Consider the following 27,941-nt stretch of genomic DNA (forward strand, 5'->3'; position numbering starts at 1 on the left):
TTGGTCCATTCATCTGCTCATTTTCCTACCCCTAACACTCCTTTTTTCTTTAAAGTACACAGATACAGAGAAGATTATCTTTTAATATAGATTGGACACACAAAATTCATAAAATGACAATACTAGTCATAAGATTTATATTAGCACTTCAAAGCCTGGATGAAAATCCAGAAACAAGAAAAGTATAAATAGTTTTCAGATAGATACTTCACACAGACACATCTCTGACTTTAAGTTGTGCATAATTTTCTTACAAAATTTTTAATTCAAATGTAGGTCAGTCTTCTTCATTACTTCAGAAGTAAATGTCTTGTAGAAAACAGATTGCTGAAAATGGAAAATCTCAATAGTATGACCACGGAACAAGGATTCACCTATGCATGATAGTAAGTTAATAGTGTCTTCAAGGGGCTCTGCCTTTTATGTTTAATTTTACATTTCTTGTTTAGTGTCTTTCTATCAGAAGTAACAGTCTGACTCTGGATGTATCTAGATGATACAGCCTGTCAGCTTTTGGGGACAGTTAATCTTAGATGTAGATATAAGAAAGAAATATTGTAAGTCATCCTGTATAAAAATGTTTGAATTAGGAATTGTATATTTTAAGCAATTCAGATCAAGGTTTGCAAAACAGGCTTTTCCTATTTTTCCAGCAAAAATATTGAAAGCTCTGCATTGGGATGTTAATTCAAAACAGCGGAGAAGTTGGTGTTCTGTGCACACGTGAACATTTGTAAGAGCTATAGACGTGTGTTGCAGTAAGGAGAAAATGGTTTTAACTCTCCTCTACTGATTAAGGAAAAACAAGATCATGTTTGCCTTAAACATTTTAACTATCTTTCCTATTTGTCTTAAATCTCACAGGAGACTAATACAAATTAGTGAGGATGGAATGAGATGAGGGAGCAAATGAATGAAGCAGCTTTTGTATTGTAACCATCACTTTTTGCTGCTTGTCTGCCCACTTTTAACTGCCAGTAGCTCTTCTGTGTATCATAGAGGTGCGTCTGTGGGGGTTTAAGGATGATTTCAGCTACACTTAAGCATTTTCAAATTAATAGTGCACTGTGCAATGGTGCTTTTCATTTACTGTTCTGATGAAAAAGCCTTTGAAAAGATATTTTCTTTTTATTTTTTTCTTCATAGTGGCAAGCCAATGAAGTCACAGAAACATGGAAATTAAACTTCAGGGGAGAAGTTAAGCCAACTTTTTAAGCACTAGCTCTGCAAAGAAAGATTCTTTGCATTTGAGTTCGTGCATGTGACTAAGCAGTTAGTTTCACACATCATGAAAAGTATGCATAATATTTGCCACTCTTGACAAACCAATTGTGAGTTAACAAATGTTTAATATGAGAAAATATCACTGCTTGAAGTCACTTCATGCTGGGCTGAAAGATGGGTCACTTTGCATTCTGTTTGCTTTTGAATGAGTTACATATTCAGAAACCTTTACTCAGTAATTTCCTTTCACATCTGCTAACTTTTGCTACTAACCTACTTTTTTATTAGGAAAAACATTATCAGTAGGTTTTTTGAACATTGGTTTTAAGTGTAATTGTAGCACTGCAGCACTACAGACAGAAGTAACTGGCTTAGTTACATCAGGTATCACAGATTATGTGTAGTTGGGATTTTTTTAAGCAGCATCTATTATGGCACTGAGCTTTGGTGACACTTGCTCTGGATTGTAATACTTGTTTTTATTTCTCTCGGGGCCAGTATTTCCATCTCTAAATGTTCTGCCTTTCTCTCCTTTCTACACAGAACTCATTTATGCAATTAGCGATAGCTCAAGTTTGCAACTTTGCTTCTCTTTGACACAATTATAGTTCTAATTATCCATGTCATGTGCATGGTTCCTACTAGTTGATTTAAGTACAGAAAAATGCCATTCCAGCCAAAAGTTGAGAACAGTACTGTATGTGTATGTAAACATATTCCTGAACTGCTTCTGTCACATCTACTTCAGTCTACTTGACCTGCTTCCACAGCTTCCAAGTTTAGGGTTCCTACCTTACCACAGAAATTGCCAGAAAAAAAATATGCATCTTTCATAGATAAAAAAAAAAAATAGAGCAGAGAACTATTATTATTTGTGTTTTAAATGATTGAATACAAATAATTAAAAGCTCAACCAGGACTAGAATCTGCAATTCTGAACCCTAGTCCAGTTCTATCAAGTCTTATACTTGGTTACTTTAAAACCAATTGTCTTTACACTGCTAGATTTTACAATAAAAGGGATAAAAATAATATATAATCTAAAAATATACTCTGAAACTTGCTTCAGGCAAGTATAATGCAGAAAAATAGTAATTAAAAACAGTATTACAAATAGAACCAGATTTATTTCTGTGCATGCTTGTATCTGTAGCCACTTGACTGGAAGCTGACCTTCCCTCTGAGGCTGCTTTTTCAACAGAGGATGGAAATTTGTCCTGTACACAATTCCATGGTCACATATTGATCTAAGAAACCTGTACTTTCAAAGGTAAGGAATGATTTTTACAGCTAGATGAACAATGTGATCTAGAGTGGCATTTTATGGCAAAGGATCTTGAATTACATTTACTTAGTGCTTTAACCAGGCATTGGTAATGAATTGTTCTTTAACTGCAAACTGTCATTCTATTTAAAATAGCTTTGATTAAACTGTAAAGGTGGATGGTGGTGGTGATGTATGTATCTTCCAAAAAGGCAAATTATAAATTGGCCTTTGGGAAATTAATCTGTCAAATCTTTATTCAGCTAGGGCTTCTGAGATTCTGCTACGACTAAGTACATGGATTAGATTTCAGTATATGTATGTAAAACAGCAGTCACAAGAGAAATATTTATTTGTAATCTGTCTTTGGGCTATGTTGTAGATCGGCAATCTGCCTTCTCAATCCTGTCACCCAAGCCGCCTCCTCATTTTCCAGAGATGTTAACGTGGAGGAAATGAATTAACGAATTACTCAACCGCTTACAGGCTGAAGGGGGGAGGGCAAGGACGAACACCAGCAGGTACTGCTGCAACAGTTCTCCAGGCAGCTGCCCTCTGTGCAAACACACGTGTCGAAAGATGCCTGTCTTAAAGTAGCACAGTAACCAGTAAGCAGTCAGGGCATCCATTCTGCAAATTTTCATTTTTGGATTTTAACCCACATAATTCTCTTTCCTCGTTATCGAAAGCCACGACTTCAAACAGCAATAAGCTCTGTTTATAGACCTATCCGTTTCCGTTCTTGTCTTATCCGCCCGCTTTTCTCACAGCCCCCCTGCCAAGCCTGGAGAAACCGGCGCCTCAGAAACGCCGCCACAAACAAACACAGCGGGCGCGGCGGCCGCCTGGCCAGCACCGCAGGCTGGAGCCACATAGAGGGGCTGTTACCGCCAAACAGCCATATTTAAATAAATAAATAAATAAATAAACAAAGAATTAAAACGGCCGTGTATGCTGAGGGAGCTGAGCGGCCCGGCCCTGCCTTTCCCGCCTGGCGGGCCGCCCTCCCTCGGTCGCCATGGCGGCGGGGGGCCTGATGGCGCTGCTCGGGGACGGCTCTGTGGAGGTGCGCTGCGCGGGGGGCGCCCGCCTCGTGCTGTCGCCTTGCGGCTCCGAGTACCTGTACGAGGAGGCGCTGCCCGCCGCCGCACACCCCCTGCAGCCGGCAGAGACCTGCCGCCGACGGGTCGCCTTCGTCCTCAGCGCCCACAGGGTACGTGGCGGCCGGGGAGAGAGATGGGACGGGCAGAGGAGCGGGGCGGGGGGCGCCTCCGAGAGGTGCGGGGCATTGCCTCAGCCCTCCTAAGTAAGGGAGGAGGGCTCGGTCTGCTAACGCCTCTAGAAAACCCGTGATAGTACAGTTTGTTTTTGTCTTCTTGTTTAATTAGGAACAAGTTGCACGAGCTCTAAATTTCCGGAACAAGTTTTCCTCTCGGCCGTACTTACCTTCACGTCTTATATCCCCAGAAAGAAAGACTGTAAGTTTTATACACACAACGCTTCTGTAAACTGAGCTGCCCTGGTAGTCTGACAAAGTGGGCTTACAGAATTGTACGCACGTGTGTATGAGTACAGGCCTTGAAGACCAAGAGCATACTGTTTGGTTCATACATTTCTCAACACACTTAGAATACTGCCATTTCAAATTACAGTTTTAAATTTTGCTTAGTCTTTTATCCTTAGTCCTGCATATCCTTTACAGCTGAACACTACAGATTTCACCCGGTCTTAGTAAGACTAAAATCCAGATATTTCATGTTCTTTGAAAGACTGATAAATCACCTGGACCGATAAATCACCTGACATTCCATTAGCAGCACACTTCATGCTAACGTTTATTTGTTAAACATTGACTATCAGTACATACTTACAGCAGTCAGACCTTAACAGTCATATCATGTATGCACTGTGCATGTACACAGAGCTGATGCTCTGCTGTGTGCAATAGTGGGTAACCTCCCACCTTCTACTGGTTCAGGATCTTCTTCTGTAACATGGCTGAGTTTCTAGGCAGTTCCTAACCATACTTTCCACCTGCACTACCTGCTTCAGGATGCTGAGGCTAACTTTCCAAAGCCACAGTAAGCAGCTTTTTTTGCTGGGCTCTTTTTCTCTTGGTTTAGCCACAACTGCTTTCCTTAAAGCAAGAATGGTAGAAGAAGAATGGTAGCTTCTGATGTTGTACTCCCTTCCTGACCAGTAATTTACAATCAGCTTGTTTTTCTGTGCCCTCTGTTTTTCACCAGTGCCCATATTTTCAAGGCCTTTGCTGTTTGCCACACTTAAGCTGTACAATATAGCAAGAGATACCAGCTATCAAGCTCCAAGTACACACAGAAAGTTCACATAACATGGTGGTCACGAGCCTAACAAGCCACTCTGGCACCTGGCACGAGTTATCTTAAGGCACAGTTAGCATAAGGTCTGTGACCTGTTACTAGCAGTGATGATACTATTTTTATAGGGCTGCTGCGTACAAAAATGCATCTACAGTTACACTGTATTACTTCACTTATGCTTAAATTCAAACCAATGCCTTTCACTTAGGCTCTGTTTGGCCATGCTGACCATCTGTGTCTAGGAAGCTTGACAAGGGGGATCCTGTCAGTTAAGTGGATTGCTTAGAGCTGTACATAGTTTTGAACGTGCAGATTAACCATAAATCTATTCAGCAGTAGTTGTATATTTTGTTGTTTGTTGTTGTTGATGATGATGATGATGTTGCTTGTTTGTTTTGTTTCTAATATCTAGTTCATTTCCTAGAAATTTGTAGCATGTGATATATTGCTATCAAAGAATATGTTTTCAGTCAGTCATTACACCAATATCTCATTCCTAGTGGTAATAGTCAGGTCAGAGCCCATCCTTCTGGATGTAAAGTTAGGATTGCTTTTCCTCATTTATATCACATTCCATTTATCTCCACTAAATAGTTATCTGCAGCCTTATTGAGCGGTCCCTTGAATTTTTTAGGGTCCTTTTGCAATTCTTTATGGTCAATTTTCATTTTTAGCTGGCCCTAAATACCTTTGGCAGATGTTTTCACCTTGCTAATACACTCCTGTTTCATTTTTACTGGACTCTGGACAGAAGTATGATCCTGGTTTGATTTAAGATCAGTGCTGTGGTTTAACCTGGCAGGCAGCTCAGCACAATACTGCTGTTTGCTCACTGTCCATGCCCCCAGTGGGATGAGGAAAAGAATCATGGAGAAAAACAAAGTAAAATCTATGGGTTGAGGTAAAGACAGCTTAATAGGAAATAAATGAATGAATGAATACGCAAAATAACTCATGCATAATGCTGTTGCTCACTACCTGCTGACCAATGCCCAGACAGTCCCCAAGCAGTCATGTTGTCCCTGTTCCCCCCGCCCTAGCTGACTCCCCCCTGTCTTATTGTTCAGCATGAAGCCAGACGATGTGGGTCACCCCTTTGGCTAGCCTGGGCCCGCTGTCCTGGTTGTGTCCCCTCCAGCTCCTGGTGTACCCCCAGTCCCCTTGCTGACAGGGCTGCACACAAGGAGCTGAAATATTCTGGGCTCTATGAAAACACGACTCCGCAGCAACTAACACAGCGGTGTGCTATCAGCATTATTCTCATCCTAAATCCAAAGCACAGCACCACACCAGCTACAATGAACAAACTAACTCTGTCCCAGCTGAAACAGCAAACAGTCAAGTGAGACAAAGTTGATTAAACTGAATTAATACTCTTTTGCTAAGAGATTTTTTTCAGACCTTATTTGAAGTGGGTTTGCATTTCTTTGTTCATGTAGGATCCAGTACTTTACCTGGAGTCTCCAAAGGAGAGCAGAGTAAGAATATTTCCTGTGCAGTGATCAGGCATAATGACAATGCAAACAAATATATGTCCTTTTAGGGCAGAACTTTGCAGATGCCTAGAAAAACACTCTCTATCTTGACTTTTTTTTTTTCTTTCAGAATGTGATTAGTGCATTTTCTAAATTGTATTTAGCTATACCACCTCTTTGGGCAAAGCTATAACCTGGGCATTGAGGTAGATGCAGTGTTTGTTTGGAGCAATTTGTTGAGAATCATCTGCTTCATCTTTACAGAAGAGATTGCACAAGGGTGTACTCTGTGAAAATGTTTCTTATTTATTTTGGACAAAAGTTCTAATTGAAGTAGCAAGCTGCGCTATGAGAAAGTGCAGCTTACTGGAGTAAGATGAGGCTACTCTTTGGAGAATTCTGAAATCCTATATAAGTGTCTAAAACCATAGTCATATTTCAATTTATCCTTCAGAAATACATTCTGTCCACATTCCAGCAATAGCTGTGTAACTTTATCTTCAGTACTGTGTGATTAAGTAAGTTTACTGTGCTGCAAATGCTTTCCGTTTCGGTAAGAACAAATACATTTCAGTTTTGGTAAGAGCGTGTAAGGTACATTACATGCCATTTTACAGGCTTAATTTTATAAATAGAAGAATTCAGACTATGTGGCATTTCAGTGTACACAATTTTAATATGGACTTTGCATGAACTCCACTGATAACAGATATGATCAGCATAATGATCTTGATCATTTCCTGATCTTGAACTTTCTCCTCAGTGTTTCTTAAAAAGTTTGAAATAGCTGTCAGTGGGCAGTTATGTCTGGTCAGTTGGCCATGCATCTTTCTGGTTTATGAATGGGTATTAAATTATAAGCATATTGCTAGAAATAATCCTGTTAGAACAGGAGGAAGATGATTTGAATGACAGATATCCTGAGTTCATGGGTACAAATAAATACAGACTAATGTTTCATGCCATACGTCAGCGTGCAGAAGACATGAATTATTTCAAAAAATTCACAATCCCACCATTGTAATTTCTGGCAAGCATGTAAATTTTATTTTGAAGCACATTTCAACCCTTTTTCTTGTATTAGATTCTTTTCAGTGATATCTTAGAAGTTAGATGGCCTGACCCTGTTACTGCTGACCTGACGAGATGTATAAAGAATGGCAATGTGAAGATCTCCTCATTGGATGGTTATGCCCACCTTTACCTGTCAGAATTGCAGCAAGAATTTACTGTGGAGTTCTTATGCAAAGTCAGCCAACCATCTGCAGCGTATTCACATTCCTCTCAGAAGAACAGCAACTATCAAAATGAAGATCAGTATGGAAAATCAAGTAAAAATTCTCTTCCAGAAATGTTATCAAAACAAACAAGAGTAGAAAATAGAAAGAATGAACATGGCAGTGCTGCAGGAAAATACAGAGAACCAACCAAACCAAAGGACCAAAAAGACAGAGATAGAGTTCCTATGTTTTGTACAAATTGTTCTTATGAATACGCATGGGTTACACAGTGTTGGTCTGTTTCCTCGTACCCAGAAGAATGGAAATACCCTTTGTCTTTGGCATTAATGTGCTATAACTTACATACTGTTAAGACTGAAATGAAAACATGTGAGGGAAATAACCATACATCTATAGGAGCAGATGTTTTAATAGACCCCAAAGCGTGTGAAGCAGTATCTCGTTTGCCTGCAGCTTTGCCACTAAGCTGCAGAGCACCACATTTACACAGGTAATTTATAAACTGTTTGCGTCTTAGTTGTTAACATATGTCTACAATTCTGAACTTCAACCTTTAGCAAAATAAATGAAATCTAACTGTAAGAAATAAAAGAAACAATACCATCATACCTTATTTTATTAGCAACTCCTTGAAACATGGAATTTGTGAAACCAGCATTTTTATCCTACTGTCAAGGAATAAAAACTAATTAGTCCAGAGGGAAAAAAAATATTTCTGACATGCTGTGTAAATGAAAAAGAGAGTACTGAAAAAGAACACTGTGCTGGGGTTTGAGTTTCTGTTTTTGTTTCGGTTCTGAATAGATGATACTTCTGAAGTGGGACAGTGACATATATTCTCTGTCAGCCCTGCTAAAAGCAGTTGAATAAATAATTGTAGATTTGAGAAAATAAATTTGGTAACTAGGAACTAATTAGTAGTTAGGTATCCTAGGAACTAGAGGACATTGGAAATATGTGGCCTATTTTCTTTTGAATAGTTGTGCATGCATCTGTTTTGGTATAGAAAAATATTTCTGTTTAGGATAAAGAAATGATTACCAGCCTAGGAAAAAAAAAAACACATTCAATCTTACTGATTGTATTTTATACAGGTGGAGTTTCTGTGACTTTTTTCTACAAAAAAAGCAAGATTCTGGAAAGTATTCATACCCTCAGCTAATTGAAATTGTATGGTGCGAAGGTATTTTTTATAGGTATGAAGGAAGTCATGCGTTTCATTTTTGGAAGACTTCATTTGTATGGGAATTAAACTTCAAGATAAAATGTCTTACTTTGTCCCTTTCCCATTCCTTTAGACATTGTACACAATTTTTATGGAAGATTCTATTAATTGCTGCCATTTGTTTGTTCTTAGAGCTTGAAGACAGAGCTTAAAATTTGCTTCACATCCTCTAATAGAGTGTAGTTCCAGGTCTGAAAGCGGGTATGCCTGAAACAAAGATTTTGAAACCATATTTAAGGCTTTTAAAGAAGTGATCTGATTTCTTAGAGACTTAACTAGACAACTGTAACTTCCACAGACTTCACTGACAAATATAGTGCTTTTTTTTTTTGCTTTCTTTCTTTTTTTTTTTTTTCAAATTACATCACTTCTGTTGATGCTAAAGATTTCACGTTTTAGAAATGCTTGTCTTGGTGACCTATGTAATTCCCATGTTACAGGCAGCTAAACTCTACTGTGGATTTTCCTGGCAAATCAGCTTGTCTGTGTGTTTTTGTTTGTTTTTAGATAAGATTTTTTGTAAAATAGGCTCTTCAAATCTGTTACACAAACTTTGAAAGTGCCACAGTTGCTATCAGCATTCAAAAGTTTTTGATAAAAGTATAATCATTCTTTAAAGCTTTCATCTTTCTACCATATGCTGTTTTTTTTGTTTTTTTTTTTTTCTCAGTGGAATTTCTGAATTTTTGTCTCATCTGAACAAAGTTTTTGTTAGTGTTTTCAGTACTATAACTTATTTCTTTGGAAGTATGGTGAGTAGCCATACTTAATCTTATAAGACCCAGTAATACTTAGTTTTAAAGTCCCATTACTGAAGTTTTGGCATCTGACCACATAGTACAGAAATGAGTCATTAAATAAGCTTAACGCTCCAAGATCACAAGAAAAAGACTGGCAATCTTAGTGAAAACAAACCAAACAAACAAACCAAACCAAAAAAAAAAAAGAAAAGAAAAGAAAAGAAAAGAAAACCCCAGGTGCAGCAGAAATGAAGACTTTGGTTATTTAGGAAGCATTCAGTTCTACAGCTTTTTTTTTTTTTTTTTTTTTTTTTTTTCTGTGTACACCTGTTAGGGCTGGTCCCCTGAAAATAATATCTTTTTCCTTCTTGTGCATTGCTATATTTTGTGTTCAGTGGAATGGGCATTGGACATCTTTTGTGAGATACCTACCTTAACACAAGGCTCTCCTGAACATGCTAATCCCATCCCCACCTCCACCCTGCAAAAATGACTTGGTAATGCTAATCATCAAAAAAATAATTGGTATGCCCTGATGTTTGTGAAACAGTAGAAAGTTTTTCTTGTGAGAGTTGTTGAAAATGCTTGTGTTTAGTGCTTTCTTCTGTACTGTGTATTGATACAGCATTTTAAATACTTGTTAAAAGTCTTGTTATTTCTCTTAGATTTATCCATGGCAAAAGAAACATTGCAGAAATTTATCCTGGTGATGAATCATTTTTCAAGTCTGAAGGAGCTTTTTTGGGAAACTACTTCGTGCATTATGTAATCCAGAAAGGAACAAACAAGGTAGGAATAAAACTGTTTAAAAATATGTTTAGAATTCCTTCAATTTAGCAGCTATGTTTTAAGACATTTGGATATGTAGTCTAAAGTCAAGACCCTACATTGCTGTTCAGGTAATTCTACTTTGTTTTCAAGTGATTAGTTTTTTTAGCATGGCTGTTACTCCACTTCTCTTTCTTAACTTTATCCTTTTTAAACAAAAAAAAAAAAGTTTATTGAGTCGTGTGCGCCAATTTCAATGTTTTTTTTCTTCTGTTCTTAGATTTGGATATTTTTATTTTTAAAGCAGCATAAAGGATCAATGCTGTACCCTTTGAACCTAGCCTCTAACTTGTAGTAAAACTTAGTTACTCAGTAATGAACTATACTCCCTGATAAAATAACCTATTGGTCCATGTTGAGTGTATGAAAACTGTGAATGTGCCTTAGACTTAAGGGATGGATACAACTGCATTTTTTGTTTGTGTGTTTATTTTAACTTTTCAAGGAGATACCTGTCTTCTGGGATGAATTTAAATGTGGTTAGAGTTGTCTGGGAAGTCAGAAATTTCATCTCTTTCAAGATTATAAATAGTTTTGTCATGCTACAGTACCTATAAATAACTCCTGTTTCTTCTGCTCTTTACTGCAGAGAGAAGAAAAGATGTATTCAGTAAACAGTCTTCCTCCTGATGTACCAGGAAGTCCATATTCTATATCCTCCATCATTACTCAGGCAACCAAGTAACTTATTTTTCTCCTTCATTGTTGTTACATTAACTCCTCTAACTGTGAAAGGACAGTAATTAAAATTACATGTGATACTTATTATTAAGTATGAAAATTAAACAAATTTATAATATCACTGGGGACATCTGTAACTTACAGAACAAAGATCACAACTGTGTAGGAGATACTAAAGTAAGGACAAAATGCTTAATATTTAATACTTTTTTTCCTCAGAATCCTTCAGTACTGCTACAAGACTAAACTATCATTAATTCATAACTATCATCTCTGCTGCTGGAAGATGGTATGTAGCTGAAGATTTATAAATCTTCCCATGTTACAAAGATGACTGCATGTGCTATAGGGAGTAGGGCCAGTTCTAGAGGGAAAAATCATGAGCATATCCTGTATGCAAAGATGAAAAGGTATATAACTGGGAACCATCACCACAGACTGTTAAGGTGAATTGGTGAAGCAGAAAGCAATGAATTGCATGATAAAGAGAGATGCTCGTGGTCTAGAAAAACATGAAAATCTGGGAGAGATACAACCAGTTGTGACATTTCCTCTTTTTTTTTTATGTATTTGTTTGGTTCTAGGTGCCTGAGACAGACGGACGGGAAATGTTGCCTGTTTTGCTGGATGAAAAGGTTATTCCCAGCATTGGAAGACTTCTTGTATACTCAGACTATAAAGTCCATGCTACTTTTAGGGATGGAATCACCTTGAATATGGTCTGGGATTTCAGCTCTGGCTGTAGAAAGATTCAGGTAACTCATGGCTTATAGAAATGACTATTCTTAAAACTCTTCGTTAAAAAGTGTTATTAGGAAACTAATGGGGAAAGTAAATCAAGAGTTTTTCTGTCTATAAAATACAAACTGAGCTCTTTTGATAGAGTCATGATTCAAAGCAGTTTTCTGCCATGGCTTACTCTCAAGCTGGTATAATAGACATAGAACTACACAGAACTACATGAAGATAGCACCATGTATTGCGAGTATTTTACCCAGAAACTGAGGAAGAAAAATATTCTAGTGCATAATTCATGCCTAAAAGGTAAATAAAACTGTATCCTTTTAAAAAGTCACTCATATCAGTGTAACATGGGAGTGTTTCTTTGGTGGTGGTGGTGCTGGTGTTATTTCAAAATATCTATAATTGAGCAACTGAGTAGTGACAAATTGCTCAGGAATAACCTTGTGGATACGGTATTACATATTTTTTCGATAATTTTTTTGATCTACTTAACATTGAAGTAAAAAGATTATGTTGACTTTTGCACTACAAAGTGGTGAAAATGGCAATGGTGGTAAAATGACACTACAGAGAAAATTATGTCAGAATGGAATTTAAAGTTGACTGCTGAGATTTTTGGCTTCCACTCTTTGCTTTTACCCTATGGTGACTAGACACAAAAAGATGTTCCTGAGGATATGTGTACTATAAACAATTAAAGTGTGATACTTAGTTTCTTAAAAGATACTGTAACTTTATGATGTGAGCCAGCTCAAATCTGTACACTCATTAATGATAAAAGTAGGAAGAAGTGAAAGTACTACAGATTTGGAAACATCCCTACACGTTTTTAGAGATAATTTATTCTCAAATAGCACAAAAACTAGTATTAGTCCATGCCAGGTTTTCCTTTTTTTCCCCCCACATTTGTGATAGCAGACTATAAGAAACTTATAGCAAAAGACAAACTTTAACTGTTTAAAGTGGAGTGTTCACAGATAATTTAATTATTAAATTAGCAAATGTTATTCACTTGCCTTTTTTTTGTTCTTTAGACTGCAGCAGAAAATTAATACTAATATTTTTTTTTCCTTCTAAGGTAAATGAAAATGTAGGTTGGTGTAAGCTAACTACTCCTGATGGGGTACAGCAGCTAATAAAAATAAGCCATCCTGGAATCTATGAAAGGTATAAGTAATTTAAACAATTTAAAGTTAAATATTAAAGAATTCTAAGCAAACCCTTTTATACGAAGAAATGCTTTTTACTGGAAATACATTGGAGGAAAGAAAAAAAGCCCAAACACAATGATAAAAAACATGTAACTGGCTAAGATTCAGGACCTGTATGACTCAGGATCACTGCATACAGTCATTTCAATATAATTGTTATGGAAATGCAATGTCTTTTAAAAAAATAAAATCAACTAACCTCAAACTAGAGCTCCAACTTGGCACTTAAATCATTGGGTAAGCAAAAAAATATCTTTGTGCTGTATAAAGCTGGCATCTAGAGCTGAAAAGCACTTTATCCAATTTTTGCTTTATTACAGATATTGACCTCTGCCTACAGATTGCTTTCTCTAATCTGCTTGCTCTAATTGCAGCCTTATTATGCAAATCATCAGAAGCTTACTCTGCTGCATTTTAGCAAGCAGATATGCACACACAAAAATTAACATTTGTACAGTATTCATTTCAAATCAGATGGCTTTGTTATAATTTTCTGTGACTGTATAGATTTAAATATGAAGGATATTCTTTTAAAAAAGTGTGAATCCAAAAAGGGCAAAGAAACAGGGAAAAGGCTAGACTTTTAGTCATGTTTTTTTTTTTTTTTTTTCCTGAATCCAGGTTCATTGCTTAATGCCTTTTTTGTTTGTTTGTTTCTATCTTGAATTAACAGTGTATCTCTCATCTAAATAACTTTTTTTTTCATGTTAACAGATATATCGCAACAGTAATAGAATGGTGCAGAAGTTTGAATGAAAGCAAAGAAATTCCTGGATATACCGCACACTCTGTAACTGAAGAAAATTGGTACTCATTTTTATGCTAAATAATGTTGAAAATAAAACTCAAAAAGACTATAAACTCTGAATTTTATAGACAGCATTTCCTAAGGATCCAAAAAGAAAACTGTAAATCCTTTTATTTTGTGTGACTTCATATTTCTCTGTTGGAACTTAAAATGTACAGTAAATTGAATTCTAGGTGAAGTTTGTTTCATGTTGCTTCTGCCTGCCTTATTTAAAAAATGGAGTTATGGTGACCTTGCCAAATATTACCATAAGATCAATGTTATAGAAATAACATCTTGCAAAGTGAAAATGAGGAACTAGACTAAGAAAGGCAACTTTTAACAGAACAGCAAGCTGTCCAAAATAGTACTTTGAACTTTTAAATGACATCTGGATCTGTTATGTATTTGTCCTTCTTAATAAATGCTACTGACCAAAGGTCTAGTGATACCGTATGCTTACATAATCAGATATTACAAATGCGATATATGAATCTGATTACAGATTCACTTATCACATTATAGCAGATGCAGTAGATGATGAAACAAAAATTTTATCTATATTTACACACATAAATATACAGCAAGGAGACTATTTTTAGAACTGAGCCTTGATTTTTATAAACAAATGATTGACAAATGCAGCCATTGATTAGTATTATGAAAAAAAATGTTTTTTTTTTCACTTAGAGTTCTCTATCTAATTTTCTGTATTTCTGAGAATTGAAATTAAAATGGTGTACAAAAGTATGGTGGAGAAACTTTTTAGATACTATGATAAAAATCATTATTTTCTTGGACAGGTCTGCTGATGCTGAGCTTGAAAAAATAAGGAGATTTAACTGTATCCTTTTGAAAGCCGTGAAGATTTTCACTTTGATATTCAGTTGTTCATCTGTATTGTTCATCATGTATTCAGACCTGCATTTTCAGAACTTAAGAAGCTCTCTATTCTGTTCTCATCTGCTTTTCACTGTTTTACCTGCTTCTTAAAAGCACCTTTTTAGGTCACTTACAGTTATCTCATTAATCTTGTTCAATTCCTTTACAACAGCACTGGAAATAAAAACAAAAACAGAGTACAAAACAAAAATAAAATCATTAACAAAGTAGGGAATTCCTATAATGGGTATTGCATTTCACTATTCATTATATATAATATCTATATTATGAATAGATTATATATTCATTTCACTAAAACCATCTGCTAATCTGTTCTTGAAAGAGGGATGGTACAATTGCCTTTTGGCATGTTGTTGCAATAAGATACTGTCTTGTGTATCACCTACCTCAGGACTGTCCAACCAGCTCAGAAAGTATGCAGTGCTCTATTTTCTTAAAGGCAGTGTAAACCTCTCTTTATGCTAGCTTTTAATTTTATTAGGATGAAAAAACATACATGCTATGAAACTGTGCAACGTAACATCAGTTTTCTTTAAATTAACTATTGGGCAAATAGAAGCCTTAGTTAAAGACATTTTCTAGAAACATTAGCATTTTCTAGTTTTATGTAATTACTGTGGTATGAAATGTGAGCCTCTGTAATGCACAATGATGATTATGATATGGCAAAGCATTTTTCTCATTATTAGGAGGGAGGCTTTGAATTTTTCTTGACAAACTCATGCTAGATTTATTGGATAATAGCAATGTTCCAGAAAGGACATCTGCTGCAAAAAACAATCCATCTACAATTGCCGTTGGAAAAACAGAAAATAGGAGTGATACTGAAGAACTCAATGAAGGGTGCATCCTGAAGGCTTTGGAAAAAACCTCTAAAATAATTCAAGATATTGAATCTCTGCTTGCTGCTTCTGGGAAGTGAAGATCTGTAATACATTGTATCCTCCTAGGAGCTGTCCCAGCTACGTCTGAAGAGGCTTTGAAGTATAAGAGGGATGAAGGATGAGACGGCAGCAGTTAAATGCCTTGCCAGACCAGCAACATGTGTAATTTGTTATTGTAATACCGCAATTGTATAATGTGGATAGGCAAAAATTAGGGGCCAAACAGTGGGGCACTGCTGGATAAATATCAGGGAGCTGACCTGACAGTGCTACATCTGAGTGTACGAGTGTCTGAGTTGTGTAGCTTTGTAGAGGTTTGTGTGACCAACCTGATTAAAACTTGTCGGGGTAACTTGGGGGAGGTGTTTTAACGGTAAAAACATGCTTTTGTCCAGAAACTTACACCAAGTAGTTAAGTTTTAAAGTCACCCCAAGAACTCCATATTGGATAAGGTTGCCCAGACGATTTATACCTATTGTTTTCTAATAAAAGGCGTGTTTTTAGTCAGTAGCATTGTGGATTTTTTTTTCGTTGTTTTATGCGTGGTCAGTGACTAGCCTTTCGGCGTTGGGTTTTTGTTTGGTTGTTATTTTGTTGTTGTTGTTTTTACTCAATCTCGTTAAGAATACTCAAAAAACCCGTCGGTAGCGCTCCGGGTTTCTCCACAGCCCCAGTTCCCGCTCCCCTCACCCCAGCGCAGGGCCCGCCGAGGAAGAGGAGGAGGAAGAGGAGAAAGAGAAACAGAAAACGAGAAGGAGAAGGCCGAGGAAGAGAAGGCCGGGCACCTCCGTCGGCCGGGCACCTCCCTCAGCCGCGCTCCCAGCCTGCTCCGCGCCTGCGCATGCCCGCGGGCCCGGCGGCGGCAGGGCGCCCGCCTCCGCTTCTCTTCATGGGGCGGAGGCGGGACGGGGCGCCGGGGGCTGCCGGCGGCGGCCGCTCCTCAGGTGGGCGCCGGGGACGGCGGGAGGCTCGGGCTGCGCCTCGCCGCCCCGAGGCGGGCTCGGGGGTCCCGGTGGGCCGAGGGGCCCCGCAGGCAGGTGTCGGCATTTCGGAGGGGTGTTCCCGGAGGCAGCTGCGGTGACGGCGGCCGGCGTGGAGTTCCCGCGTGGTGGCTGGCGGGGAGCGCTGCGGGCGTCTCGTCAGGTGTAACCGTCGGAAAAGGGAGCAGGGTGCCGCCCGGCTCTCCCACGTTAGCTTCCGTAAACGCTTCTAATTGCGTTTTTGTTTGTTTGTTTGTTTTTCTTTTTGCCATAAAGGTGACTACGTTTGTGTTCCTTCATGACCGAGGAGAGGTCTGCGGGGGAGCCTTGGCTGCTCTGCCTTGAAACAAAGAGTACCCCCACCTCCAGGCAGAAATTGTGGCTGATCCCCCTAATTTTATGTCTGCCTGCCGCATGCTCGTCTTTCCTTCATTCCCCAGTTCAGTTACACAGAAGGGCTGTATTTTAATCCTAAATTGGATTAGCTGTTTATGATCCAAATGGTGTAGTAGTAATTAGGGTAATAAATAAACCTTACTTTTTTTTTTTTTTTTGATGTAGGATGACAAATGGTATTTCCTCCGCTGGCTAGCACTGCAGTTTGTTTCCAGATGCTGCATACTTTTAGGATATTCCTTTCAACTCTTTCTTTCCCCTCAAATTCATCTCAGTTCCAAAGTGCTGCTGAAGGAGTAGGGCTGCATTTTGGTAGCTTGGGAGGGCTCTCTTCGAACACTTTGACTTATGGTCCCTGAAAGAAACAATTTAATTAAAAAGTGCAGATTCCTCATTTTGTGTTTGCTTGCTTGCTTGCTCGCTAGTTTGTTTGTTTGTTTGTTTCCTCCTTTGTCTCTTTGTGGTTTTAATTCAGTTCGTTCCTCAGTATCGTGGTAGAATTCTGCAGATGTCTTGCGAGCTTTTGTCTGCTTTCCTCTTTGACCTCCTTCAACCCTCTGAGCCCCATAATGCATTATAATTATCAGACCCAAAATATTTGTATTATTAGTACTTCACAGATCATTTTGCGCTCATACCTGCTTTTCCAGGAGGTAACGCATTAACAGTTGGAGCATGTGTCTTAAAGGATAATAATATTTTATGAAGTTTTTCATATAGATTAATATCCACTTTTAAATAATATTCTTGAGGAGATTATGGAATTCTAAGGGATGAATGTGATCTTTTGACTTCTTGTATAAAACAGACAATAGAATTTTAGACATTCAATTCGTATTTGTATTCGTGTATTTTGCTAAATTGTAGCAAAAATTTTGGAGAGCAATAATATTTCTAAATGCTACTTTTAGCCATTGGATTTTTATTTTGCTCTTACACCAGGAGACTGAAGACATCTTAGTGTCAGGTGCTTCCCCAAATGCATATTTGCAGCTTTAATATGAGTATCTTCTTGCGTCAGTAATTTACAAAGACAACTATGCATTTGTTGAAATTATTTTTTCAAATTTACATAAAAGAAATTAATATATCTTTAAATCTTAATTTGTGGAGTATAGACAGAGATTATACCGAATGCTTTATCCCATATAAAAATGTCATGAGCAATGACAGCTCTAAACAGCGGTACTCTATCAACTGTCATGTGCATGTGTTTTATGTAGACCCACCCTAAATCTTCAGTATGTTAGCTGGACTGATCACGCATAGACTTTATTTAATTTATTGATTTCTTTGATTTATTTAGGGACAGAAGAAACTGCGTTTCATCTTCCCTGCACTGGACTGGACTGGATTCAGCAAGCGGAGACGCTCAACTCTAAGGCATAGACCACATTTTCTACTGGAATAAAGCAACTGCAATGGGAAAAAATGTATTCTCCTAGTCCCATGGTGAGTTTGGCTCTGAATATCAATGTGTTTTTTAAGGATATGTTACTACATCAGTTCTCACCAGATTGTATTCTAACACAGATTTTATGATAATTTTAAATAAAATCGAATCTGTCATGGTGGCTATGTAAAAGAAGCATTTTTTTTTTGAGGATATTGTGATTTATTCCTTGAAAAATAGTTTATATTATATTATATAGTTTATATTATAAAATATGCAGTATATCACTCCTCAAAAAATGACAGTTCCAGTGTTTCAGGAAATACTTTGTATATTTATTCAGAAGAGGCACAGTCATGGTTAACAGGCTCTAAACTTGACCCACTTCTTTTCATGTGTATGCAAAGACTATGTATTATTCATGCTTTCTTTTCTTTTTTTAACCTTTTCCAAATAAATGCTTCAGTGATTCTTTTTCTATAAAGATTAACACCAGTAGTCATGTCTTGTGGATAATTCTACAATAAATAGGCATGTAAATAAGCCAGAAAAAAAACATTTTATATTTTCTGGGGTTTATGATTAATAATTATTAAAATCCTAAAATACCGTCTATCGATGTTGTTAGAAGCGTTCATTTCAAAAGAAGATCTGATACATTCTGAAAAAGCATATTTAGAATAAAAATTTACCTGGTATAACTACTAGAAAAGGAATTATCAAGATTTAGTGTATTGCAAAGAAATAGCAGTGTCTTAGGATGCAGGCTTTGAAACTGTGCTCTGTCACAGAACTACAGAGCGGTTTGGGTTGGAAGGGACCTTAAAGATCACCCAGTTCCAACCCCCTGCCATGGGCAGGGACACCTCCCACCACACCAGGTTGCTCAAAGCATCATCCAGCCTGGCCCTGAGCACTTCCAGGGATGGGGCTTCACGGAAGTACATAACATCATAATAGTTGGAGTTAGAATTAATACTGTGCTTTAAAGTCTGCTTTTCAGTGCCTGTTTAACAACATAAAACTAGGGGATACATCGATTATATGTGGATATTTGTTTCTTTTTTTTTTTTTTTAGCGTTATTACAATGAGTATTCTCTCTTTATAACCTAGGTATCTTGTAGTTGCTTCTTTGGTGAGGAGGGCCTTTTGGACCTCGGATTCTATTTGAAATTTCTTTTGAGGTGTCAACCAGTTTTTTTAAGGTCAGGGTAATTATTCCCAGAAATAATCTTGTGTAAGAGGGTTTCATAACAAGTACATAAGCATAAATATTGTTTAAGGACTTTTTAAGTGATTATTAATACTTATAGCAATGCCTTTATTTTCAAATTACAGTGGTCAACTTTTGAAAAGTAAAATGACTGGGATTAGTTCTTTTATAAGTTCTGCAGAAAGAGCTGTTCTGAAGGTAATGTGACAAATAGTAGAGGAGTCCTGGAAGTAACGGTAGAGTTTGCTGCTGGAGTGCTATGGAGGTGTAGGAAGAACATACATAGTTTCACTCTGTAAGAAGTTGGTTTTGGTTACCTCTGCTTGATTGAAGGGTGTTGTCTTTGTGTTTATCGTCAAAGGTGAGGATATTACAGTGTTTCTCGTGTTATTAATGCTTATTTTAACTGCGAATCTTATTTACCCTGGAATAAAAAAGGAGTAGCTCAGAGAGTGGTACCATGGCAATAATAAATATATTTACAAACTATGAAAAATATTGAAAATAGAATTATAGATTAGATATTATTTTTTTTTAACTGTTCTGGCATATAAGGATTTGAGACTTTTTGAGCATCAGTCCGAGGAATCCTTAAAACTGATTTTTTTCTTCCTTTTTTTATAGTGAAACGGATTTAATTTGATGAATATCATGAATTTAAGGCCAGGAGGGATCTTGAAATATATTCAGTGTCTTATCATAGACACAACTCAAGTTGTTTTGTGAAACTGCATTTCAAAAAGTGGAGTTAGAGCTTTCTGTGTTACAAAGGTGTGTGTGCTGATTGGAACGGGACAAGCATTTTAATTCAGAGTTGTCACCTAAATGAACTCGACTAAAATCAAAGCTTCTGTAGGAATATTAAATACATTGTTTTCTTATGCTTATTTGTAGCTGTGATGACATGCTTTATGGTAATGATTTTTTGCTTCAATACTTTGTTGTTTCTGACGTTTGCAGAACTGAAGACACGTGGGACAATGCACAGTGTATATCCTGATGACATTTTGTGTGCTGTGACGTGGTCTTTGCCATGGCGTCTGAGACTGAAAAGGCCCATGCTCTCCTCCAAACTTTCAGCACAGCTTCAGTTATCTCTAGTCTAGGTTTGGGAATATTCTGCTTTGTTGCAGACAGGCTTCTGCAGTTTTCCTTCATTCAGCAAAACGACTGGCTCCGAGCCTTCTCTGATAATGCAGTGCACGGTATACTAGGAATGTGGTCCTGGGCGATAGTGATCGGACTCAGGAAGAAAAGCGACTTCACAGAAGTCACCCTGGCTGGCTTCCTTGCCTCTGTCATCGACGTGGACCACTTCTTCCTTGCTGGCTCCCTGTCATTAAAGGTAAGTGAATAGATCGGTGGCAGTTAATTTTTGTTGTTCAGCTACCATATCCTAAACAACAACAAAAAATTAAATGATACTTTAATTAGATGCATTTTAAAAAGATATATGAGAATTCATATTTTTATACAATTGTTATGATTTTAAAATGAAGAAATACCACATCCCCTGTTAAGTTCTACCCCTTACAAGGCTCTGAAAAAAAGAGTTCTGAAAGCTTCTTTCCATGGTATCCTGTGGTTATCCAAATATGGTTGTTTGGCTATCCAAATTAGCATTTAAGTGCTGCCACGCAAGTGGATTATTCCATTTCTCTTCACAGTAAGGAGTAGAAATCTGGAAAACAGATCATCCAGCTGATGTTTTGTTTCATTCAACCAGTCATACTGAGCAGTAGGAGGTTTGCTTTTAGTCAATGCTATAAACATTTCTCCCACAAACCAGCAATATGTGTATAGCCTGTTCACCTTTAAAAAACCAATCTGAGATTGTCCTTAAATATAGTTGGTTGTAAAAGAAAATCAAGCAAGTGTCAAACTTGTTAATAAAAGGAAAAAAGTGAATTGGCTCCTGCTAAGGAATGTATGTGATCGTCCTCCATTTGCAGAACTGCCTGTTAGGACACAGTTTATCAGCAGAATGAGTTTACCAGCTTGTGGCACTCTTTCTCAGGGGTTCTCCCGTGTTTTCGGTGTGTCCTGTTCCCACTCCCCTGTTGACACACGTACATATATCCTTGTGTGCTCCAACCACCTGTTCTCAGCTTTTCCTGAAACAAGTCTGTTCTGTATGCTCTCCGAAACACTTGGTCTGTCCACAAGCTCTGGCTGTACCAGCTCATGGTCCCCACCCCTAGAGCTATGCCACTCTGCTTGTAACCAGGAATTGCTACGGTGTTGCTAGCATGTGTATGCATACGTGCTACTTTGTACAGAAGGGGAAACTTTTATTTATTCAACCAGGGCAGAAGTGGTTCAGTGGTCTGTCTTGTCTCCTTTCTTCTCCTCCTGCTTGCTCAGAGTAGCGTTAAACTGCTCACATGGATGACAGAGGACATAATTCTTAGGACACAGAGGCAGGAGAGGAAGGAGAGGTGGGGAGGAAATTGCTGTTCTTTGCAATCCCTTATTTAAAGAACAACAATCCAAAATGTTTTACCTTTTTTAAAAAAATATGTAAGAGATATATATGTAAGGAACATTATTGTTTATAGTTGAGATGTAAAAATCAGACTTCCAGTGGGAAAACATTTTTTTTTATTTGTGTACAGTATTGGTATTTATTGTAAATAAAAGATGTTTTCCTATTGGTAAGTTTGATGGACCTTCTAATATGATCAGTTTTATTCCTCTTTGACAAAGAGGATGTTTTCACAGCATCACAGGATGGCTGAGGTTGGAAGGAGCCTCTGGAGGCCACCCGGTCTGACCCCTGCTCAGGCAGGGACACCACCAGCAGGGTGCCCAGGTCCACGTCCAGGTGAATTTTTAAGATCTTCCAAGGAAGGAGACTCCACAACTTCTCTGGGCAACCTGTGCCCAGGGTCCGTCACCCGCACAGCACAGAGGTGCTTCCTGACGTTCAGAGGGAACCTCCTGTGCTCCACTTTGTGCCTGTTGCCTCTGTTTTTGTTGTCGTGGTGCTGAGCCCACTGATAGAGGCTGGCTCTGTCCTCTCTGCACCCTTCTTTCAGATATTTTTAGACCTTGATGAGTGAGATCTGCCCCCTTCAGCCATTTCTTCTCCAGGCAGAACAGTCTCAGCTCTCTCAGCCTTTCCTCCAACGGTAGCTCCTTCAGCCGCTTAGTTATCATAGTAGCCCTTCATCGGATGCAGTTTTCCACAGGTCCACCTCTGACGTGTGCTGGGGGGCCCAGAACTGGGCACAGTACTCCGGAGATGGCCTTACCAGTGCTGAGGAGAGGGGGAGAATCGCCTCCCTCCGCCTGCTGGCCGCGCTCCTCAGTGCAGCCCACGACACCCAGGGCCTTCTCTGCGGCATGGGCACGCTGCTGGCTGCTGTTCAGCTGGCTTCCAAAAGGACACCCGTGGCCTTCTCTGCAAAGCTGCTTTCTGCACCGTTGGTCCCCAGCATGTACTGGTGCCTGGGGTGGTTCTTCCCTAGGTACCCCCTGGTTCTCCCCTCTTACGTACTTTTTGCATGTGGTAATGCCATAAAATTAGAAAACTAGATAAAGAAAAGTAAAGTTTGTTTAATGAGTCATGTAATATTGACACCTTAGTACAACATGTAAACCTAATTATTCTCACATTTATTCCTTATTTTGAAATCAGTAAGCACGAGTAATGAATGACTAAAAAGTTATAAAAAATATTAAAGAGTTCTTGCTACTTTTTCTGGTACTTACCACGGGTATTTTTTCTTAATAATGACGACTAGATGGCGCTCTTCATCAGTGCTAGTTCAGAAAATTGGGCATTGTATGGTAGAACTGGGAGGTGACCTGCCTCCTTACTGCCTCCAGTACGCTTACACTTTCCATGACGGAGAATGTTTGTGTAGCCTGCCCCTTGTCTCCCAAACAAAGTTAATTGTTAGAATTATATCAGTCAATTTCTTCCTGTATTTTTTCAGTTTCCAAGCAGTTATATATATTGTTTTTCTAGTATTGAACCTAAATTAACAATGTTGACAGTTAGATTTTGTTTTCTTTAATGCCTGTCTGGAAAAGATGTCTGGTCGCTGTGCTCTCTCCATATTTTTTTATTTTTTGACAAATTAGGAATACAAGCGCAGCATACAGAAGAGTAGCCCTTGAGTAGCCACACATACAAAGCTGAAATAAGGAGAAGGCAAGATGCCCAAAGGCCCTGTCAAAGTCCCTTGCCTACCTAACTCCACGCTCCTCCATATGTTAATCGGGTTAATAAAAGATATTTAGCTGTAAACTGTGTCCTGTGTAGGTTTCTAAATCAGGGATGTAGATCTGTAACAGTGTTACTTTTGCAACTTGAATAGACATTATGCTTTACAATAAGTCGCTTAACTAAGTAACTCTATGAGTAAAGGCTGAAGAGCCTGGATTTGTGATTTCTAAACGTCCTGCTATTTTTCTGGTCTCCTCTGGATTGCCTTTTGCTTAAATTGTCTTTGAAGGGCCCTGTCTCAAACCACATACAGTATTTTAGCAAAAATACCCTAAATTTGAGCTAAGTTCTTAGTTTAGTTCTTTTTTGCTAACAAATGCATACAAGAATTTTGTCTTTTTTAAAACAACATAAAAATCCTGCTATGTGTTTTGTCTTCTTGCAGTGCCAGCAGTCTTTTTAGTTTGTGATCTAACCTAATCCCCATAAACTTTTCTGCTGTGTTGTTGCCTGGCTAGCTAGACCTGATTTTAATGTGTGATTTTTCTTTCCTCAGCTTAATATGATGCGACTTTTGGCTTCATGTCGTAATTTCAGACTGTTGCCTGTATGATTTATTACTTACTACCTTTTACTGCTTATTTGTTAGTCCCAGTCTCATTCTCCCTTACCAGATTGCAGGACTGAGAGTAACTGTTTTACGAGACTACAGCGTTTGTTGCTTATGCAACACATTACTGAGAAACTAATAAATTAAGAAATCTAATTAACTAACCACTCCACTGTTACTAATTTTTAACAGCAGTACTTTTTACATTGCTATACACAATTAATTATCATGCTCTTAATCACAACTATTAAATCTGATGATAGGCTACTTTATTGAAGTATCTCTTCAGTGCAGCACAAGGCAGTATTGCCATCTACTGCAGGTTGCTACCTACAGACTCCTCCTCTTGTTCCTGCTGACACTGCTCGTTGCTTGGACTATTTGGCTAGTGGGCTGCTTTTCACAATTTCATCATTATTTTTTCTGGAGTATTCAGGGTAAATAGTCACCTGCGGTACTCACGTTTACTCTGACAAATGCTTGTGTACCGAGCAGCATGTGATCTAACCTTTTGCCCACATTATTTTTGGCAATAAATATGAAGTCTACAAAGAATTTTCTGGTTAGAATTTGTACCTCTGTGTATTCCAGATAGTTTATATAGTTGCACACAAACGTATAAAGTCTAAGAACCAGTGCTCAGTCTCACTGACTAGCTGTAAATGAGGAAGTTACTGCAGCCTGCCATTGCATTCAGCTTTGCTGATAAACTAGAGTGGTGTGATGGGTTGAAGGTGGTACAGGCGTGACTTCAATGACAAGAGCCCCCCAGGCCTGTGGTCCAAACACTCATGTTGCAGAACAAAAAAGTGGAAATTGCTAGCTTGCTACTTAAGATTTACCAGCTCGTGAAAGTGTAGAGAATGCTACTGATGGCAAACAAGATTGTACCAGCAAACATACATAACAGAGCTGTTAAATGTGCCACTGCTGACCTAACCTGGGCTGCACAGGAGCATTTCTGGAATTGGAGAATAAGGTTTTCACAGACTGTGAATTTAAGAGTGAATTTACAGATGTAGACTCAGCCTCAAAACTAAGGATGTACTTTTCGTGGGGTGGGTGGATGTTGTAAGGCAGGAAAGGAATATACTTTTTTTTTTTTTTTAAGATCTTATCATGATTTCTAAAGGGCGAGTAATTTGACTGGTAGGAGAAAGAATATAATAGCTTATATTGCCAAACAGAACTGCATCTCCCTCTCTTGGGCTTGGCAACCTAAGGATGTAAATGTTGATCTAGTTACAGAATGTAAAAGAGAAAACAGACTGTCCTCTCAGAACTTGGGCAACAGCATTTTGGAAGCCTGATGACAGTACTGCAATTACAAAAATATATATATTTTAGCTTCTTGCTGACAGTAACACAAATCTGATTGTAAGGTAGGTGATAAACAGTTTCACCATCACAAGATTTTCTACTCTGATCCCTGAACAATCTGCTTGTATGAAACAGAAATAGATTTGCTGAAAATGTACCCATTGCAGCAACTTAAAGGAGTTGGGTCTATACCTTTAAAAGTTGTTGAGATTTTTTGTTGTTGTTGTTTTTATTTGTGAGCTCTTTAGTCCTGTCACCTAAACAGGACTAAGCTTAGTCACTACCTTGTGAGAGTCACTACCTTGTAAGAGTGTCACAAACAAGCATGTGGGAAGCTAATGGAGCAAACCTTAGGCAAGTGAAATATATGTAACTTTGGTATTTTTTGCTGAATTGGAAATTTCTGGCATGACAGTATTTAATAGAGAACAATACAACTGCACAGATATTAACTAAAGTATAATTTTTGAGAGTAAATGCCAATAAGGCACATTAAATGTTCCAAGCATATCGTATGGTTGGTGTCCTTTTCATTGTTGTGAAATTAAATATATATAATCGGTGCAGCATACTGTGCAGGTTCCTGTTTGCCGTGTGACTAGATGACAAACAGCATACCTTATCCCTCTCCCTTCCTCTCCTGCTGCTAGTACGGCTCAGTAGGATGCGTGATTCATATCATAAAATAGCGAAAAACCTGTCCCAGCACCCTCAGCCCTGGTACTGACAGGACAGTACACAGCCCTGACACATCTGGCTGTTCGTATTGCTGGCTTTGAATAGCCATGGTGGAAAGGAATGGTATGTTTTTCTTTGAGCTTCCTCTTAGCCCGTTGGCAATACACCTATAATCATCCATGAAACCTTTTTTTGCTTGTCATGGTTTCTAGCCATTGCCAATTATATTTTTCTTTTCTGCAGGCTGCTCTCAATCTTCCCCAGAGACCACTTCTCCACTGTTCTACTGTGATTCCTGTTGTGGCTCTGACATTAAAGTTTATTATGCACCTTTTCAGGCTTAAAGACTCATGGTGCTTTCTTCCTTGGATGTTGTTCATATCCTGGACTTCTCATCATGTTCGTGATGGGATTCGCCATGGCCTCTGGATCTGCCCGTTTGGAAAAACTCCTCCTTTGCCGTATTGGCTGTATGTGGCAATAACAGCATCTTTACCTCATCTATGTTCATTTATTATGTATTTGACAGGCACTAGAGAATTAATGTCTATAAAACACGGAATTCACATTGATGTATAAGGATGATAGGTCTGAATTTTTTCGTATTAACAGTAGAAATGAGCTGTGTTCGTCACTGATATGGTTTCCTTATGTTCCCTGTTAATTCCAAGTTAGGCGTTTGAAGCCTGTGGAGCCAGTTACAGCTCCTGTGTCAATTCATTGTGGTCACAGAAACCTATTCCATAAATGGTAATAATTTCATATTTATACATTCCCCTTGAAAACTGTGTGGTCATTATCATTCATGTATAGCTAACTAATTTGTGAAACACTTAGTCTCTCTGTAGTAACTATGTTACACTTTGGTGTCATCATGCCATTCATCTGATCACCATTCACTCTGGATTTGAATTCTGGCTACGTTTCATCTAGATAGCATTTGTATAGCACTTTAAAAACATGAAGTACTATATAGATGCTAAGTATTATAACCTAGTAGTGTGTGCCACTTCTGAAAAACATCAGTTATCCTCTTGAAGTGATTTATTTGTTTTTCTGCTGGACTCTTGTATTCAATTGTTTTTTTAAAAATGCTTTTTTTTATTTCAAAAAGTGAAGCTGTGAATCTGCACCTCGTTCAACACGAATTGCCATAATACAGTGTTTACACTAAATTCTGTTGTTCTGTAGTTGCTTGATACTCAGTTTGCAGACAATTAGACAATGGAAAGAAGACAGTTTGATTACAATATTATGTGTGTCAACAAAATGCTTGATTTAAAATACATTAATTATGAGTATTTAATTTGGCACTAAGGAATTCTAGTAAATATTTAGGGACTGTTTAAAGGCAAACTTGTTTATTACAATAATGTGTAAGCTTTACAGAAGATTCTGGAAGGTATAAGAAAATAAAAATTGCTTAAAATGTGAGTTTGATCTTACTACTGTACATACATAGCATTCTTCCTGAAGTGCAACATCATCCTTACTGCAAAATAAAATGCATTATTATTACACTGAAATAGAAATTTCAGAAAAAAAGAAAAAGTCTCAGAAAAAGTCACAAAGTAAATGTTTAGCTCTTGTCTAGTTTACGGTGTACATCCTCAGCAAGTTTGCCGATGA

The 27,941-nt window shown here is 38.0% G+C and overlaps 2 protein-coding genes across 8 annotated transcripts; both read left to right on the forward strand.

The window, feature by feature from the left end:
- The first annotated feature begins 95 nt into the window (after window positions 1-95).
- LOC310890013 (uncharacterized protein C5orf34 homolog) lies at window positions 96-16,057 on the forward strand. Of its 2 annotated transcripts, XM_083818380.1 has the most exons (14): window positions 96-386; window positions 2,378-2,494; window positions 2,871-3,701; window positions 3,877-3,966; window positions 7,387-8,033; window positions 8,638-8,739; window positions 10,174-10,297; window positions 10,926-11,017; window positions 11,237-11,306; window positions 11,602-11,772; window positions 12,840-12,928; window positions 13,687-13,779; window positions 14,563-14,603; window positions 15,391-16,057. In XM_083818380.1, the coding sequence occupies exons 3-14, from the start codon at window positions 3,507-3,509 to the stop codon at window positions 15,582-15,584; spliced, it is 1,908 nt and encodes a 635-aa protein (XP_083674506.1). In that variant the 5' UTR covers window positions 96-386; window positions 2,378-2,494; window positions 2,871-3,506; the 3' UTR covers window positions 15,585-16,057. The 2 variants fall into 2 exon arrangements, with proteins under 2 accessions (XP_083674506.1, XP_083674507.1); XM_083818381.1 differs by lacking the exon at window positions 8,638-8,739 and having other exon boundaries at window positions 96-3,701.
- Window positions 16,058-16,497: 440 nt separating this feature from the next.
- TMEM267 (transmembrane protein 267) lies at window positions 16,498-27,746 on the forward strand. Of its 6 annotated transcripts, XM_083818389.1 has the most exons (6): window positions 16,498-16,746; window positions 18,230-18,375; window positions 19,656-19,728; window positions 20,155-20,301; window positions 20,491-20,875; window positions 26,556-27,746. In XM_083818389.1, exons 5-6 carry the CDS (start codon window positions 20,564-20,566, stop codon window positions 26,889-26,891), a joined length of 648 nt encoding a protein of 215 aa, XP_083674515.1. In that variant the 5' UTR covers window positions 16,498-16,746; window positions 18,230-18,375; window positions 19,656-19,728; window positions 20,155-20,301; window positions 20,491-20,563; the 3' UTR covers window positions 26,892-27,746. The 6 variants fall into 6 exon arrangements, with proteins under 6 accessions (XP_083674515.1, XP_083674516.1, XP_083674513.1 ...); XM_083818390.1 differs by lacking the exon at window positions 20,155-20,301; XM_083818387.1 differs by lacking the exons at window positions 19,656-19,728; window positions 20,155-20,301 and adding an exon at window positions 16,804-17,047 and having other exon boundaries at window positions 16,498-16,690.
- Window positions 27,747-27,941: the final 195 nt, after the last annotated feature.

The sequence above is a fragment of the Anser anser genome, assembly GCF_964211835.1.
Source record: "Anser anser genome assembly, chromosome: Z".
NCBI classification, from domain to species: domain Eukaryota; kingdom Metazoa; phylum Chordata; class Aves; order Anseriformes; family Anatidae; genus Anser; species Anser anser.